Genomic DNA, 12,564 nt, shown 5'->3' with positions numbered 1-12,564 from the left:
AAATATAAAGCTACATATCCATAAGTGGCTCCAAACTAAACCTTTCAGTTTATTCTGTGAAACAAAATGATATAAACCGATAACCACTGAAAAATAATACAGTGGAAGTCAATGTTTCCAACATTCTTCAAAATATCTTCTTTTGTATTCAACATTGCACTAATTTACTTGAATTGCACATACCCACTGTACATATACACTAATAATCATGCCATCTATCTGCATACCTCTGATTATTAATAGAAACCTGTACATATATCCATCTATTGGGAATCTCTGTTCAGATAATAACCTGTATATAATGTTCATATACATCCATATATAAACATCACCATAGTTTTTTATAACTGCACTTTATAACGTATACACCAAAGAAGATATTTTGAAGAATGTTGGAAACATTGACTTTCACTGTATTATTTTTCCAAAGTTATTAGTTTATATTATTTTGTTTCACAGAGGTTTAGTTTGGAGCCACTTATGGGTAAATAAACTGATGAGCTATTCCTTTAAGACAATACTGACTATGTTGACCTAAACAGCATTTCGTTACCTTGTAATTGTACATGTGTAATGACAATAAAGCCGAATCTAATCCAATCTAAAAACAGGAGAACATAAAACATATGCTGGATAAGTTGGCGGTTCATTCCGCTGTGGTGACCCCTGATTAATAAAGAGACTAAGCCGAAAAGAAAATGAAGGAATGAATTATGTTAAACAAACAACATACGCACGTCCATAGACAGTATGGGATGGAGTATTGTCTTAAAGGGACAGTTCATTTAAAAAAATTACTTTCCTCTCCTTTTTTGGGTGAACTATCCCTTTAAGACTTAATAAATTTAATTCAACACATTTTCAGTTGTCACAAGAATGATTTTATGCCAAACATACACATACTAAATCCATAAAATCAGCATCTCCCTTCTTACAATAATACAATTGTTTTTAAAGAATAATGAAAAATCTTCAGCTTATGACCACAAACAAAAAAAATCTTTATTTTCTTATCACAAGATACATTAAAGGATACACAGACACTGGAATATTAAAAAAAAACTGAGTTGTGAGTTGAAATCTCTCATCGATATACAAAACTGAAATCCTTCACACCCCTGAATCAAACCCGAAAATCCACCAGTCCTCCCTCCCCCCCAACTCTTAATGGAGATCAATGTTAACCCAGGTTTTGCATTTATTTATTTTTTTTATTTCAAGCTATGCCAAAACATGGTGGGGTCTCTCAAACCCCCTTCATAAAAAACCGGTGACACTTAAAAGGGGACAAGTTAACATTTATTTGTGTCTTTAGTGTGCAGTGCACGCTCCATTTGTTTAAGAAACATTACAAAACCCCAAATCGGGGGAAACGATTTACAATGACATTTTGTGTTGACTAATCTCAACAAGCCAGGAAAAAAAAAAAAATCAGTCAAAAAAGCCCAACCGTTCAGCATAAGGAAAGAGAGGAGAAATAAAGAAAGAGAGGCTGAGATATAAGGCAGAAATACAGATCAGTATCAGCCTATAGTTCAGCCATGACTAGGAAAATTCAAAAACTATTTGTCCATTTCTCACTGGATCCAGTTTACGGGGAAATCATACATCAATATCAGCCTATAGTGGAGTTATTACTCAAGTGTTTTCCCTCTCATTATCTACAATTGCTAATAAGCTTCCCAGTAGCCCACAAGACCTCTAGAAGACTAATGCGAGTGCGTCAAGATGTTGGAGAAGAAAAAAAAAGCAGAAGTGGAAAACAAACTTTTATGGCTTTGTTCATGACGTCACTTATGGAGAAAACAAAGGCCCAATTGAAAAATCGATGGCCACATCCAACCTCCTACAGGAGAACCACCTCAAACCTACATTCATGAACACCTTAAAAGCAGAAGCCTTCCAAAATCATCCCACTAAGACGGCTTTTAGCTAGAATCCTACAAGACCTTCAAATATCACTGACGGGAGTTGCTACACTGCTTGTGATCGCCAAAAAAACAAACAACAAACATTGTGTCTGAAAAACTGCCCTAAACATTACTGCAGATCTGTTGTGTGTAGCGAGCAATTCCTTTCCCGAGATGCCATCTTCCTTCAATTCACCTGGGCCTGAAAGACTACAACAGGAGTGTCCAAACTCTGTCCTGGAGGGCTGGTGTCCTGCAAAGTTTAGTTCCAACCACAATCAGACACACCTGGGCCAGCTAATCAAGCTCTTACTAGGCCATAGGTATCAATCTCAAGTCCTGAAGAGCCGCAGCTCTGCAGCTTTGCCCCATCAAACACAGCTGATCCAAATAATGGAGAAGTTCAAAAGAGTCATGAACACCTTCATCAGTTGGATCAGCTTTGATTGATTAGGGTTGGAGCCAAACTGTGCAGAGCTGCGGCCCTCCAGGAATTGAGTTTGAGGCTTTCTAAAAACATCCTTACAAATGTGTTGAAGCAAGTTGGAGCTGAAATCTGCAGGACACCAGCCCTCGAGGACCAAATTTGGACACCCCTGGTCTAGAACCAACAAGTAATTGCTGAGTAAAAGGAGCAGCGATTATTTATTAGCCTAAATAGCATGAAAAGGGTGATCTTTAACACAAGCAACCTAAAAAATGACAGTAAAAAGACCACGTTCTCCCCCTGGCACATTTAAATCCCACTTTCCATACGAACACACGCACACACATGAATCAAACTCTTGAAAAATCCTGTTAATATTTATACAAATGACGACAGAACTGGAGGAAAAGAAAATAAAGTGTGCTTTTACACCATCTTAGAATGAACATGATTTGCGTACACAGTTAAAAATGATTTGCGATTTAAAAAAAAGAAAAGAAAGGGACACACACACACTCACACACGCACACACAGCAGGGAACGAACCCTTGAATGCTAACACTGGGAGTAAAAAGGCGATGGAGTCTGGTTTATGCTGGTGTAAGAGTATGAGGGTCCGGAGGGGAGATCAGCTGATGATGGCAGGTTTTAAACATGCTCTGGCAACGGATGTGGTCTACTGGAGCATCGCTCAGTCCTCCAACACGATGGGTTCGCTGATGCTGGAGGGTATGATGGGTACGGGAAGTGGCCGGGGTGGCAGGGGAAGTTTGATTTTGACTGGGAGATGTGGTTTTCTGGCCGCCCGCCTCATCTCGGCCTGAGTGAGGTGTTTTCTTAGGGCTCTGCAAAACCATGAAGTCTGGAGTTAGTCTCGTGGATGATCAAACACGTAGATAAGATGTGTTTTTGAAGATATGTTAACACTTGTAGTTACGTTCTTTTGGTCAGACCAAGAACAAAAAAAAAAAAAAAAGTAAGAATTTAATCCTGGTTCACACCTAGCATTCACACTTTGAATCTAAAGAATACAAAAGAAAGTCTTTCAGCACCAGGAATTCATTACACTTATCAAAGCAACTAAAATACATTAACACATAAATACTTTGACCAATATGTTTACTCTTGTTTTTTCTTCTTTTTTTAATATTCACCGATGACAATTCTTTCAAATTGAAGATAAAATGTTTTGGTAATTTGTTTTATTTTGTTCGTGTAAGAGAACTAAAAAGAGGCCATCTTTTCATGCATGTTTACATTAAGGTGCAGTAGGTAATTGTCTTCAGAAACATTTTTTGTTGTTGTGCTGGTTGAAAGTCTCTTCACATTCCAATAGAAATGATTTCAGTAAGTTGAGCTCACACTTAGCTGATGATTGATAATAAAGCGCGTTTGGCTTGCAATCCCTGTGAGAGAGCCCTGAGCTCATAAGATCCTCAAGCCCAGGGATACCTCCCGTTTGCAAGGCAAGAGGGGAGTTTGAGCTCAGGTAGATCTTGAGAACTAACCTGCTGTAGTAGCTTGTTAACAGATAGTAATTATCTCTTAAGAGCAATCACTTACTAGGAGTATGTCCATGGTGCTGATTTGGATTAGTCACTTAACTTAAGTTTTTGGACAGTGGAAGGAAACCGGGGGAAACCCACGTGAGCACAGGGAGAACGCGTAAACTCTGCACAGAAATGTCGGCTGACTTGGTAAGGACTAGAACCAGTTATGTTCTTGCTGTGAGGCAACAGTGCTAACCACTGGGCCACCGTGCCACCCATCTAGGAAAGGAGGCGGAGTAGATGGAAGGGGGTGTTCTTCAAAACGAAGATGGCTGTTTTATGGAACTATGGGTATTTATAGAGGCTTAGGAATCATCCTGTTAGTGAATCATAAATTGGATAATGCGGGACCAGCCGCAGGCAATCATAAGCACATGATCCTCTTGAACTTAAATTATAAATAAACTTCACTTAAAGTAGACGATCTGAATGTATTTATATGTATTTTTATATTCTGGTTAAGGCATAAGACTAAAAAATTTGTCCAATTAAATATTGTTTGGCCGATAACTCCCATAATTCTGATAAGTAGCTCAAACTTTCTCTCAACAAATGTAGATTTGAACAACTGCGCACCCGTTCACACAGATCCACCGATGTGCGTTCACGCAGGATGACACCATGGCTGAAGTATTTCTTTTAGACAGGTAATGTTTGTTTAAAAACTATTTTATTCACACAAAACTTATGTAGACTTTGTTGTTTTATGAATGGGCTACATGCACAGAAGTGTTGTTCAGCCACTGAAATCTTCTGGCGAAAGATTGATGTGACTGTTTTCAGTTTCATAAAGGACCTTTAACAGCAACAATTAGTTTAAAAACAAAACAAGTAAATAAAACTATTCCACCTAGCCTGCTTTACTGAGCTGCAGGTGGTTTTATATTCACTATATATGAAGGTGGTTTTTATTTTCCTACATTGTTTAGCACGCTGCTTTGAATATTCGGTCTGAAACTGCATGTAAGTGTGGCATAGTAATGGGTGTATTTCCTGCAGCCTGCCGGTTAATTACTAAGCATACAGTAGTCGCTTTAGGACAAATCGTGTAAGAGAGTGAGACTGATGTGAGAGAGTGATGACAAGTTTTGCTTGCTAACTACACAACTGAATATGTGCTAGATACATTTTTCATTCAGAACTGTAGTTTTATAAAAGCACAATAAAGTTTTCTAACAGGTGAATGACAAAATCTAGTGAATCTCTGTCATCCTTAATGTGTTCGCAATTTCAGGAGGCATGGCTTTAGACGAACTGTAAGAATTGTAGTTGAAAGATATTGTGCTAATCGGTTAAAATTTAGGCAGATCACCTACTGCACCTTTAATTCAATCCTTTAATTAATTTATTCTGCAGAAAATACCTTTATGGATTGAAACAAATATTAATATTTTTAAATTGTAAATATTACATCAATGGTCACGCTTGACATTACGGTTGTATTAGTTCATTTACTAAGATGAACTCACAATGAACAATACTTTAATTACAGCATTTATTCATTTTTGTTTTTGTTAGTTAGGAAGCGCAGCTGGTTGTGCTGTTGCCTCGCAGCAAGAAGGTCGCTGGTTTGAGCCTCGGCTGGGTCAGTTGGCATTTCTGTTTGGAGTTTGCATGTTCGCATGGGTTTCCTCCGGATGTTCAAGTTTCCCCAACGACATGTGGTACAGGTGAATTGGTTAAGCTAAATAGTCGTAGTGTATGTGTGTGAATGAGAATGTATGGGTGTTTTTCCAGTTATGGGTTGCAGCTGGAAGAGCATCCGCTGCGTAAAACATATGCTGGATAAGTTGGTGGTTCATTCCACTGTGGCGACTTCTGATTAATAAAATGACTAAGCCTAAATGACTAAAATGAATGAATGAGTAATGCTAATTATTAAAAAATAAGCTCATTTTTTAATAGCTCATGCTAACTCACAGTGCATTAACTACTGTTAACAAGCAGGAATTTGGACTGTAATAATTCACAAGCAATAAATTCTGTAAAAGTTTTGTTCATCCTTAGTTCATGTCAGAACACAATAACTGACTTTAACTAATGAAACCTTATTGTAAAATGTGACCAAAGTTATATATAATCATTTCACTTAAAGCCATACCTAATAAATCCAGAAATTAATTATACAATCATACAACAATACACACAAAACAGGAATGCTTAAGCATTCTCTCTTTTTTAGGGTCATATCTTGTGACCTATTAGTATAGATTTGTTAAGTCCATGTTGCATTAATATTTCAGGGCTCATTCACACCGAATGCGTCTTTGTTTCTAAAAAACGCTTGATGCAGTGCTCAGGAATGGGTTTTATAAAGAGTAGCATAGTGTGAGGTTAGTGACGTGATTATATGAACGTGATGTAATAACGACAAAAATGGACCCATTAGAAATAAAAAAAAACGATAAATTATGATATGCACTTGAAGATACATCCTATAACTTAGGATATTCTGGACAAAGCCACAATAAGTGCTTTCTCTGCCATGATGTAACAGTAAATAAAGCAGTTGCCATGCCAATTTTCAATTATAAACAAAAGCTTGCAATGGTTGCCCCACCTCCGAGCTCTTCTAAATAGTCCACTGCATTTGAAGCTCACAGAAATGAGCTGCACTGCATGTGAAAGTTCTAAAAAACGCTGTCAAATAAGGCAAGACACAAACGTAACGTTCAAGCATGTCCGTCAAGCGTGTGTTTACATTGGAAAACAATAGGAAAGTAGCACGTTGCAAAGGAAAAACGCATTTTGTGTGAACGTCCCATAACAGCATCAGAATACATAAACTGAATGAAAGTAATCAAATGTGAACACACCCTGAAACGCATACCTGGTGTCTTTCGTAGCCACAAACACCACAGGATTGGGAGCATCGCCTTGACTGACTTTCTGCCTCTTGATGACGGACTGGTTGGCTGCTCTCATTCCCATTGCAAACGGTCTTCCGTTGGTGGAGAGCAAATGACCTCCAGCCTGTGGCCAATGAGGGTGCTTAGATCAATGTACGCTACTTTTTCTACCTCTGGGAAAGGCTAATGTACATTAGTAAGGGATACTCACATTGTCGAAGGGCCTTTTGCCCAGCAGGGCAGATGCGCTGCGAGGCTGGTTAACCTGGTTACGGTTGATCGGGGTTGGAGCACCTCGAGGGGCTTTGAGTTTCAAAGGAGCTTGAATGGCTAAAAAAGTAATAAATAAAACGAGTACATATTACTCTGAATACTCTGAATAAAATTGTGTAAAATAATAAATAAGAGTCAAATGATCAGTCTTGAGCCATACTTATTCACTTTTGAGTAGTTTTTTCCCCACCACGAAGCCAAGAGTATACTTTGCAGTTATTTAGGTGTGTGTTTACATTTACAGTTGCAACTCACTACATTCGCATCAGTGTTAATTTAATCAAAAGAAGTGGCTTGACAAACAAAAACAATCCCTCAGATTATACTAAAAATGAATATTGGTTAGTTTTTTTTTAGGACAAGTGTCATTGAACAGTAAGAAATCTCCACTGTGCTGAGCGAGAGCGCTTCTCTACTGAACAGCGCATCAGCGATGACGTAAGCGTGCCAGGGCTCGAATGTAAGGCGAGTGCGGGCCGCCAGGGGAGATGGGAATGGCGATAAGCGTGCTTTGGCCCAGTTCAAGGCAACTGTACATAGTTTGAGTACGCCCTTAATACCTTCACACCTTTGAATGCTGTATCCAAAGGCAGCATTTTAGAGCTTTTGGACACAGCCTTTAAATAAGATCTGTAATAATTCTTCTTGTTTTGATTCATCTCATCTATTTCAAAATGTCAAGCGAGTGGTCTGCTTCAGTGTTGAGACCAAGTAGACAAAGTATATGCATACCTGCTGCCAATGCACATTGTGTGTAGACACTTGCATATACATAAAAACTGACTGTACACTTTAGGCTTTAAAAGTCAGCTAATTTGATAAGATGTAAGCATGTCTCTATTATGAAATAATGCTGAAGCCATACCCAAATCTTTAACTATATTGATGAGGGATGGTCGAGGAATAGGCCGGTTTTTCACACCACTCTTTGCTGCTTTGGGAAGTCTTATCATACCTAAAAGAAAAGAAAGAGGCAGTCAGACACATCTTCATTCAACTGTATAAAACAGCATTTTTTTATTTATATATTGCATAAAAAGACTCACACTCAGCTTTGACAGCATTGGCGTTAATGGAAGCGTACGGGCGACGGGCTGCTCGACGAGACTGCAGGATGTCCTGGCACACACGACGGGCAATTCGAGTGAGTTTGGTGGTCTGCAGGATAAAGGTCTGCCTGTTTTTGGCCAGAAGTTTAGCTCGTCCCGCACTGCTGGTAAACGGGGACATTCCCTGCACCTCCTGACGGGTCATGTGACCACGCGGAGCTGCTTCCTATTGGACAGATATGATGTTCATTTAGCTATATACTCATTTTCTGGCTGTATATATTTTTAAAAGACGTAGGTGTTGACATACTGAGCTGGCTCTTGTGGCGCCCTCTAGTTGAGTTGGAGTCTTCAGACCACCGTATTTCTTCCAGTAAATCCAACAGGACGAACATAGTCGACACTGCATGTTAGGAGGACCCCATGCATACCACTGCTGAGACTGGGCAGCTGCAAGAACAACAGGCCATGATAACACATACAGTATAGTGCATGGGAATTACTCAGCTTGTATCTAAATACTGTTTGTGGATGTTTGCAGTGGCGAGTTGACTCACTGTGGCAGCTTTCACAACTGAGGCCTTTCTGGTAGCCGGTGGCACCGTTCATGCCAGGTTTATTTCCAGGTGCTGTGATCTGGTTGGGGTTGGGTTTGGTGCTGAAGGAGGGATGAACATTTTGATTGGTAAACAGAAGATAGACATGTACAAACCATTTGAGATTTTCAAGAGACCTCACAGCCGAAAGTTAATTGCAAGTATAAAATACACAAAGTAGGGGTGTTTGCATTAATTGATTAACTGTTAACCGAAGGAATGCATATTTTATCAATTAATGTATCAGTTAAATGGTTTAAAATATTCTTTTTTTTTAATTAGTATTTTTTAAGTTTTGCTGCATAAATGTACAACATGTATTTGTTAACCCGCCGGGCGGTAACAAGTGCAACTATAGACGTATTGTGCTAAATAAGCAAAATGAAAGGAGTGAAAATAAAGACATTGATGGTCACAGTTTGAAACAGACAAGTTGATGCCAAACCAGTGCTGATAACCCTTTTCCAGGATCTGCATTATAAACACCTCAGTGTCTTAGCAAAAGTAGAGAAAGAAGCCGCAAACTTTCTGAAATGTCCACTGTTGGCCACAAGTCGGAGCAACCCACAAACCAACATTTTTTTTCATTGGAAAAATTATTTACAGTTCTTATAAAAGATCCATTAAAAAAATAGCCAACATAACTTAATCTACGAATTAGGGTGCTTTCACACCTACACTTTTGTTTCGGAACGTATCTCGTTTGCCCAGTTAGCGCGGTTCGATTGGCATATGTGAACAGGGCAATCGCGCTCTGTTCCGCGCCAAAGTAATCGCTCCGAGATCGCTTGAGTGAGGTGGTCTCGGCTCGATTGAAACGAACCCTGGAGCGGTTCGATTGCAGTGAGAAAGCGATCCGATCCGAGCGCGCTTATATCACAGTGTTTTATGGATATGTAATAGGCTTACGGCTATATGAAGAGAGAATTATGAGTAGGGCGGGAAGTTTCGCGAGTCTCCGGATGCCCGCAAACGAGTGATGATCTCCCGGTAATCTCGCGTCTCTCTCCCAGTCCTCAAATAGGCATCGTCGCGCACCCTTCTCACCCCTCCCCACCGCATCTCTCCTCAGACACGTCACACGCGCGCACCCTGTCAATCACCACCAAACCACCACCTCTCCTGACAGCTGAGCGGGACGCTGCAAAATAAACCCTGACACTCTGACCAATGTGAGGAGAGTTTACTCGCACGTGACTTGTTTTAGCTCTTTTGGTCCGATTAGAAACTTTGCAATGTGAAAGCGAACCGCTCCAAGAGCAAAGAGCAACAATGTAACAATTTTAATCTCTGTTTCGGAACAACTGAATCGATTCACAGGTGTGAAAGCACCCTTAAACAAATCCAATGATTTAGGCTATTTGATTTTTGCATATTAATAGCTATGTAAAATATAAAATGTATATACAAATGAATGCAAACTATGTAATTATAAATGTATACTATATGTAGCCTTTAATTTAAAAAAAAAAAAAAAAAAAAGTCAATCTATGCACCTTGTTGTTTGTCTCGCAAAGAGTGCTATCAAACTGCGAGAGAGACAGAGCAAATGAAAGCACAGAAGCTCAAAGTTAAAATCAGATGCTCAAGACAATCTTTAAACCAATGACTTCTATAAAAAATGTTGACAGAGGTTTGCGATATAGAAATTATAGCGGAGCATTAATTAAATGCATATTTTCTATTGAGGGATCGATTTGACTCTGCTATTTTTATTTGAGGGAAGAAAAAAATATGATTGGGGGAAAAAAAAAACAAAACTTATGCCAGTTAAAAAGGATGAAGTCTGTGTTTTCGTTTTGTAATCTAAAATTGTCATTTAAGTGAAAAATAGTTAGGGCAGGATTATTTATTTTATTCTTTTTATTTAGTTTATTCAGAGTTTCTAAGCAGTTGGAAACACTGCAAGTGCGTGAAGATGTTTTGTTATTATGTATTATGCGATGCAGATGGGGACAATTCTATAATGGTTCAGTAATCGATCATAACCGGTTATTACGTACTAACGTCATTTATCTCCTACTTGCACAACTACTACTACTTAAAAGGTAGATAATTATGCACAGTTTAACTGCTTGTAAGTTTGCTGGAAAGTCTTTCATTGAAACTGAAGAAGGCACAGCACACGAGGCGCTATTTGACTACTAGAGAGAAATGCTGTAAAACTCCATCCCCCCCCTCTCTCTCTCACTTTGGACAGTTGACCCGCTGGTGTGTTTGTGAGGTAATTTTTCCTCTCCTATTGGCTGTTAAAGCGATATTTGTGGATCCAGACACAAGCGTGCCTGAGGTGCAAGTTTTCTCCACTGTCTGTTAGGAATTACTTGTAATAATCGCGTATTATGTGCTTATAGACTGCAACCGTGGCTGTTCTTCCCGCATCACTCACCGGTGAACAGCGCTTTCATTTCTAAAGCCAATCGCAGCCCTTTCTGTTGAGCGGGTAAAGACAATGACCAATCATAGGGGTGTAAGACATCACTTGGAAGCGCTCAAAAAGCAAGCGGGATAATATTTACATCAGCTTTATTTGTTATAAATGCTCATGCTGTCTTCTTTGCAAATACTAGAGTTTTGTTTGATACATTCAAAAAGAGTGTTTTCTTGAGCAAGTCAAATTAAGGGTACAGCTCAAATAGTTTACTGCTTGTATTAAAGGACATAATTGTATTACAAATAATATATAAATAATTATATTTATAGATTTTAATTTTTTTAAATTCTTGTGTTATAAAGAAAAAAATCTAATTATGTATGGAAAGCATCAATGCACCGAGATATCAAATTGAACCAAATCGATGGCATAATAATCGTAACCAAACTGAGCCGTGAGACCAGTGTAGGTTCACACCCCTAATTAGATAACATACAATAATATTCATTACAACAGTTTTTTAAATATTCAGGTCAATACATGCAACCTTGGTAAACAATAAACCAAAAAAAAAGTTTAAAAGACATTCTTTACCAAAATAAAATCTTAGTAAAAATTAACATTTAGGTAGTCTATTTATTTTTAATATATTCATCCTTTAATTACATGAGATTTGTGTCTTTGTTAATTTAAAATGAATAATTGTTTGCCATATCTTTGAGAAATGCCACTTATAGTTTATAATTACATATTTACTTCGATTTGCCACGTATTTAGAAACAGTCTTAAAAGTGCAGTGACACTAAACACTCACTAGGTGGGGATGTACACCTGCTTCAGCTTGCTGTCCGCCTCTGCTGCCTTTAGTCTTTTCTGGAGGGAAAAAACAATAACTTGAAAAACATGTTCAGAAAACATTCACACGCATACAGAAGAAACCTTCAAAATCCCTCTTATCCTTCAAAGAAAAAAAAAGAACACTCAAATGTTCTTACCTGCTGAATATAACGATCAGTAGTCTTCCACATGTAGTAGAACTGGACCACACTAGCTAACGACTTCCAGGGTAACTGCAGGACGAGAGCAGAGTTTCATTAAAACAGTCTAAAATGACGAAATGATTAAATATGGCTTTTTAAACTCACAAAGTCTTGGCGAATGTCATTGAAGTCTTTGCCGTATTTCTCCAGAGCCTCCTCGAAGAGCATGGCTTCAGAAGCGCTCCACTCTTCCATCTCGTCCCGGCACAGCACTGGGCCCCCCTGCGGCACCAGCGTCGACATGGCCTTGGCGAGGTCGTAGCCGTTCTTCTGGAGAGTGTCCATAGCATGGAACTAGAAGCAGACAGGACACAGAGAATGTCAGATGTGCATGATAGTGGTTGCAGTGAATAAGTGAGGATCGTGCAATGATTGATTCTCTCACCAGTGTGATGTCTCTAGATGCTGCCGCTGCGCTCATGTGCAGACTAGGCTGGCGGATTGAACTGCTGCAGTCTAGTGCACGTGCAAATGTTCCAACAGCCCTAAAATAGAA

General features: G+C 38.9%; 1 protein-coding gene across 8 annotated transcripts in view; it reads right to left on the bottom strand.

The window, feature by feature from the left end:
• Window positions 1-977: 977 nt before the first annotated feature.
• The window catches only part of mta2 (metastasis associated 1 family, member 2), a 36,616-nt gene continuing 25,029 nt past the window's right edge, over window positions 978-12,564 (bottom strand). The window contains exons 8-19 of one of the 8 annotated variants that reach the window (XR_015494594.2): window positions 12,454-12,553; window positions 12,174-12,362; window positions 12,024-12,098; window positions 11,843-11,901; window positions 8,616-8,716; window positions 8,369-8,508; window positions 8,056-8,284; window positions 7,875-7,964; window positions 6,948-7,066; window positions 6,704-6,860; window positions 2,418-3,182; window positions 978-2,265 (exon numbers count right to left, since the gene is read on the bottom strand). Coding sequence is in view for 3 of the 8 variants with exons in the window: in XM_087258851.2 (XP_087114977.1) it covers window positions 3,029-3,182; window positions 6,718-6,860; window positions 6,948-7,066; window positions 7,875-7,964; window positions 8,056-8,284; window positions 8,369-8,508; window positions 8,616-8,716; window positions 11,843-11,901; window positions 12,024-12,098; window positions 12,174-12,362; window positions 12,454-12,553 (1,399 nt within the window). In the remaining 5 variants the exon portion in view is untranslated. 8 annotated transcript variants of the gene reach the window in all.

Source organism: Danio rerio, chromosome 7, assembly GCF_052040795.2.
Source record: "Danio rerio strain M-AB ecotype USA chromosome 7, GRCz13ab, whole genome shotgun sequence".
Classification (NCBI taxonomy): Eukaryota; Metazoa; Chordata; class Actinopteri; order Cypriniformes; family Danionidae; genus Danio; species Danio rerio.
The sequence above is the reverse complement of the archived record's forward strand: the minus strand, read 5'-3'. Positions and strand labels throughout refer to the sequence as shown.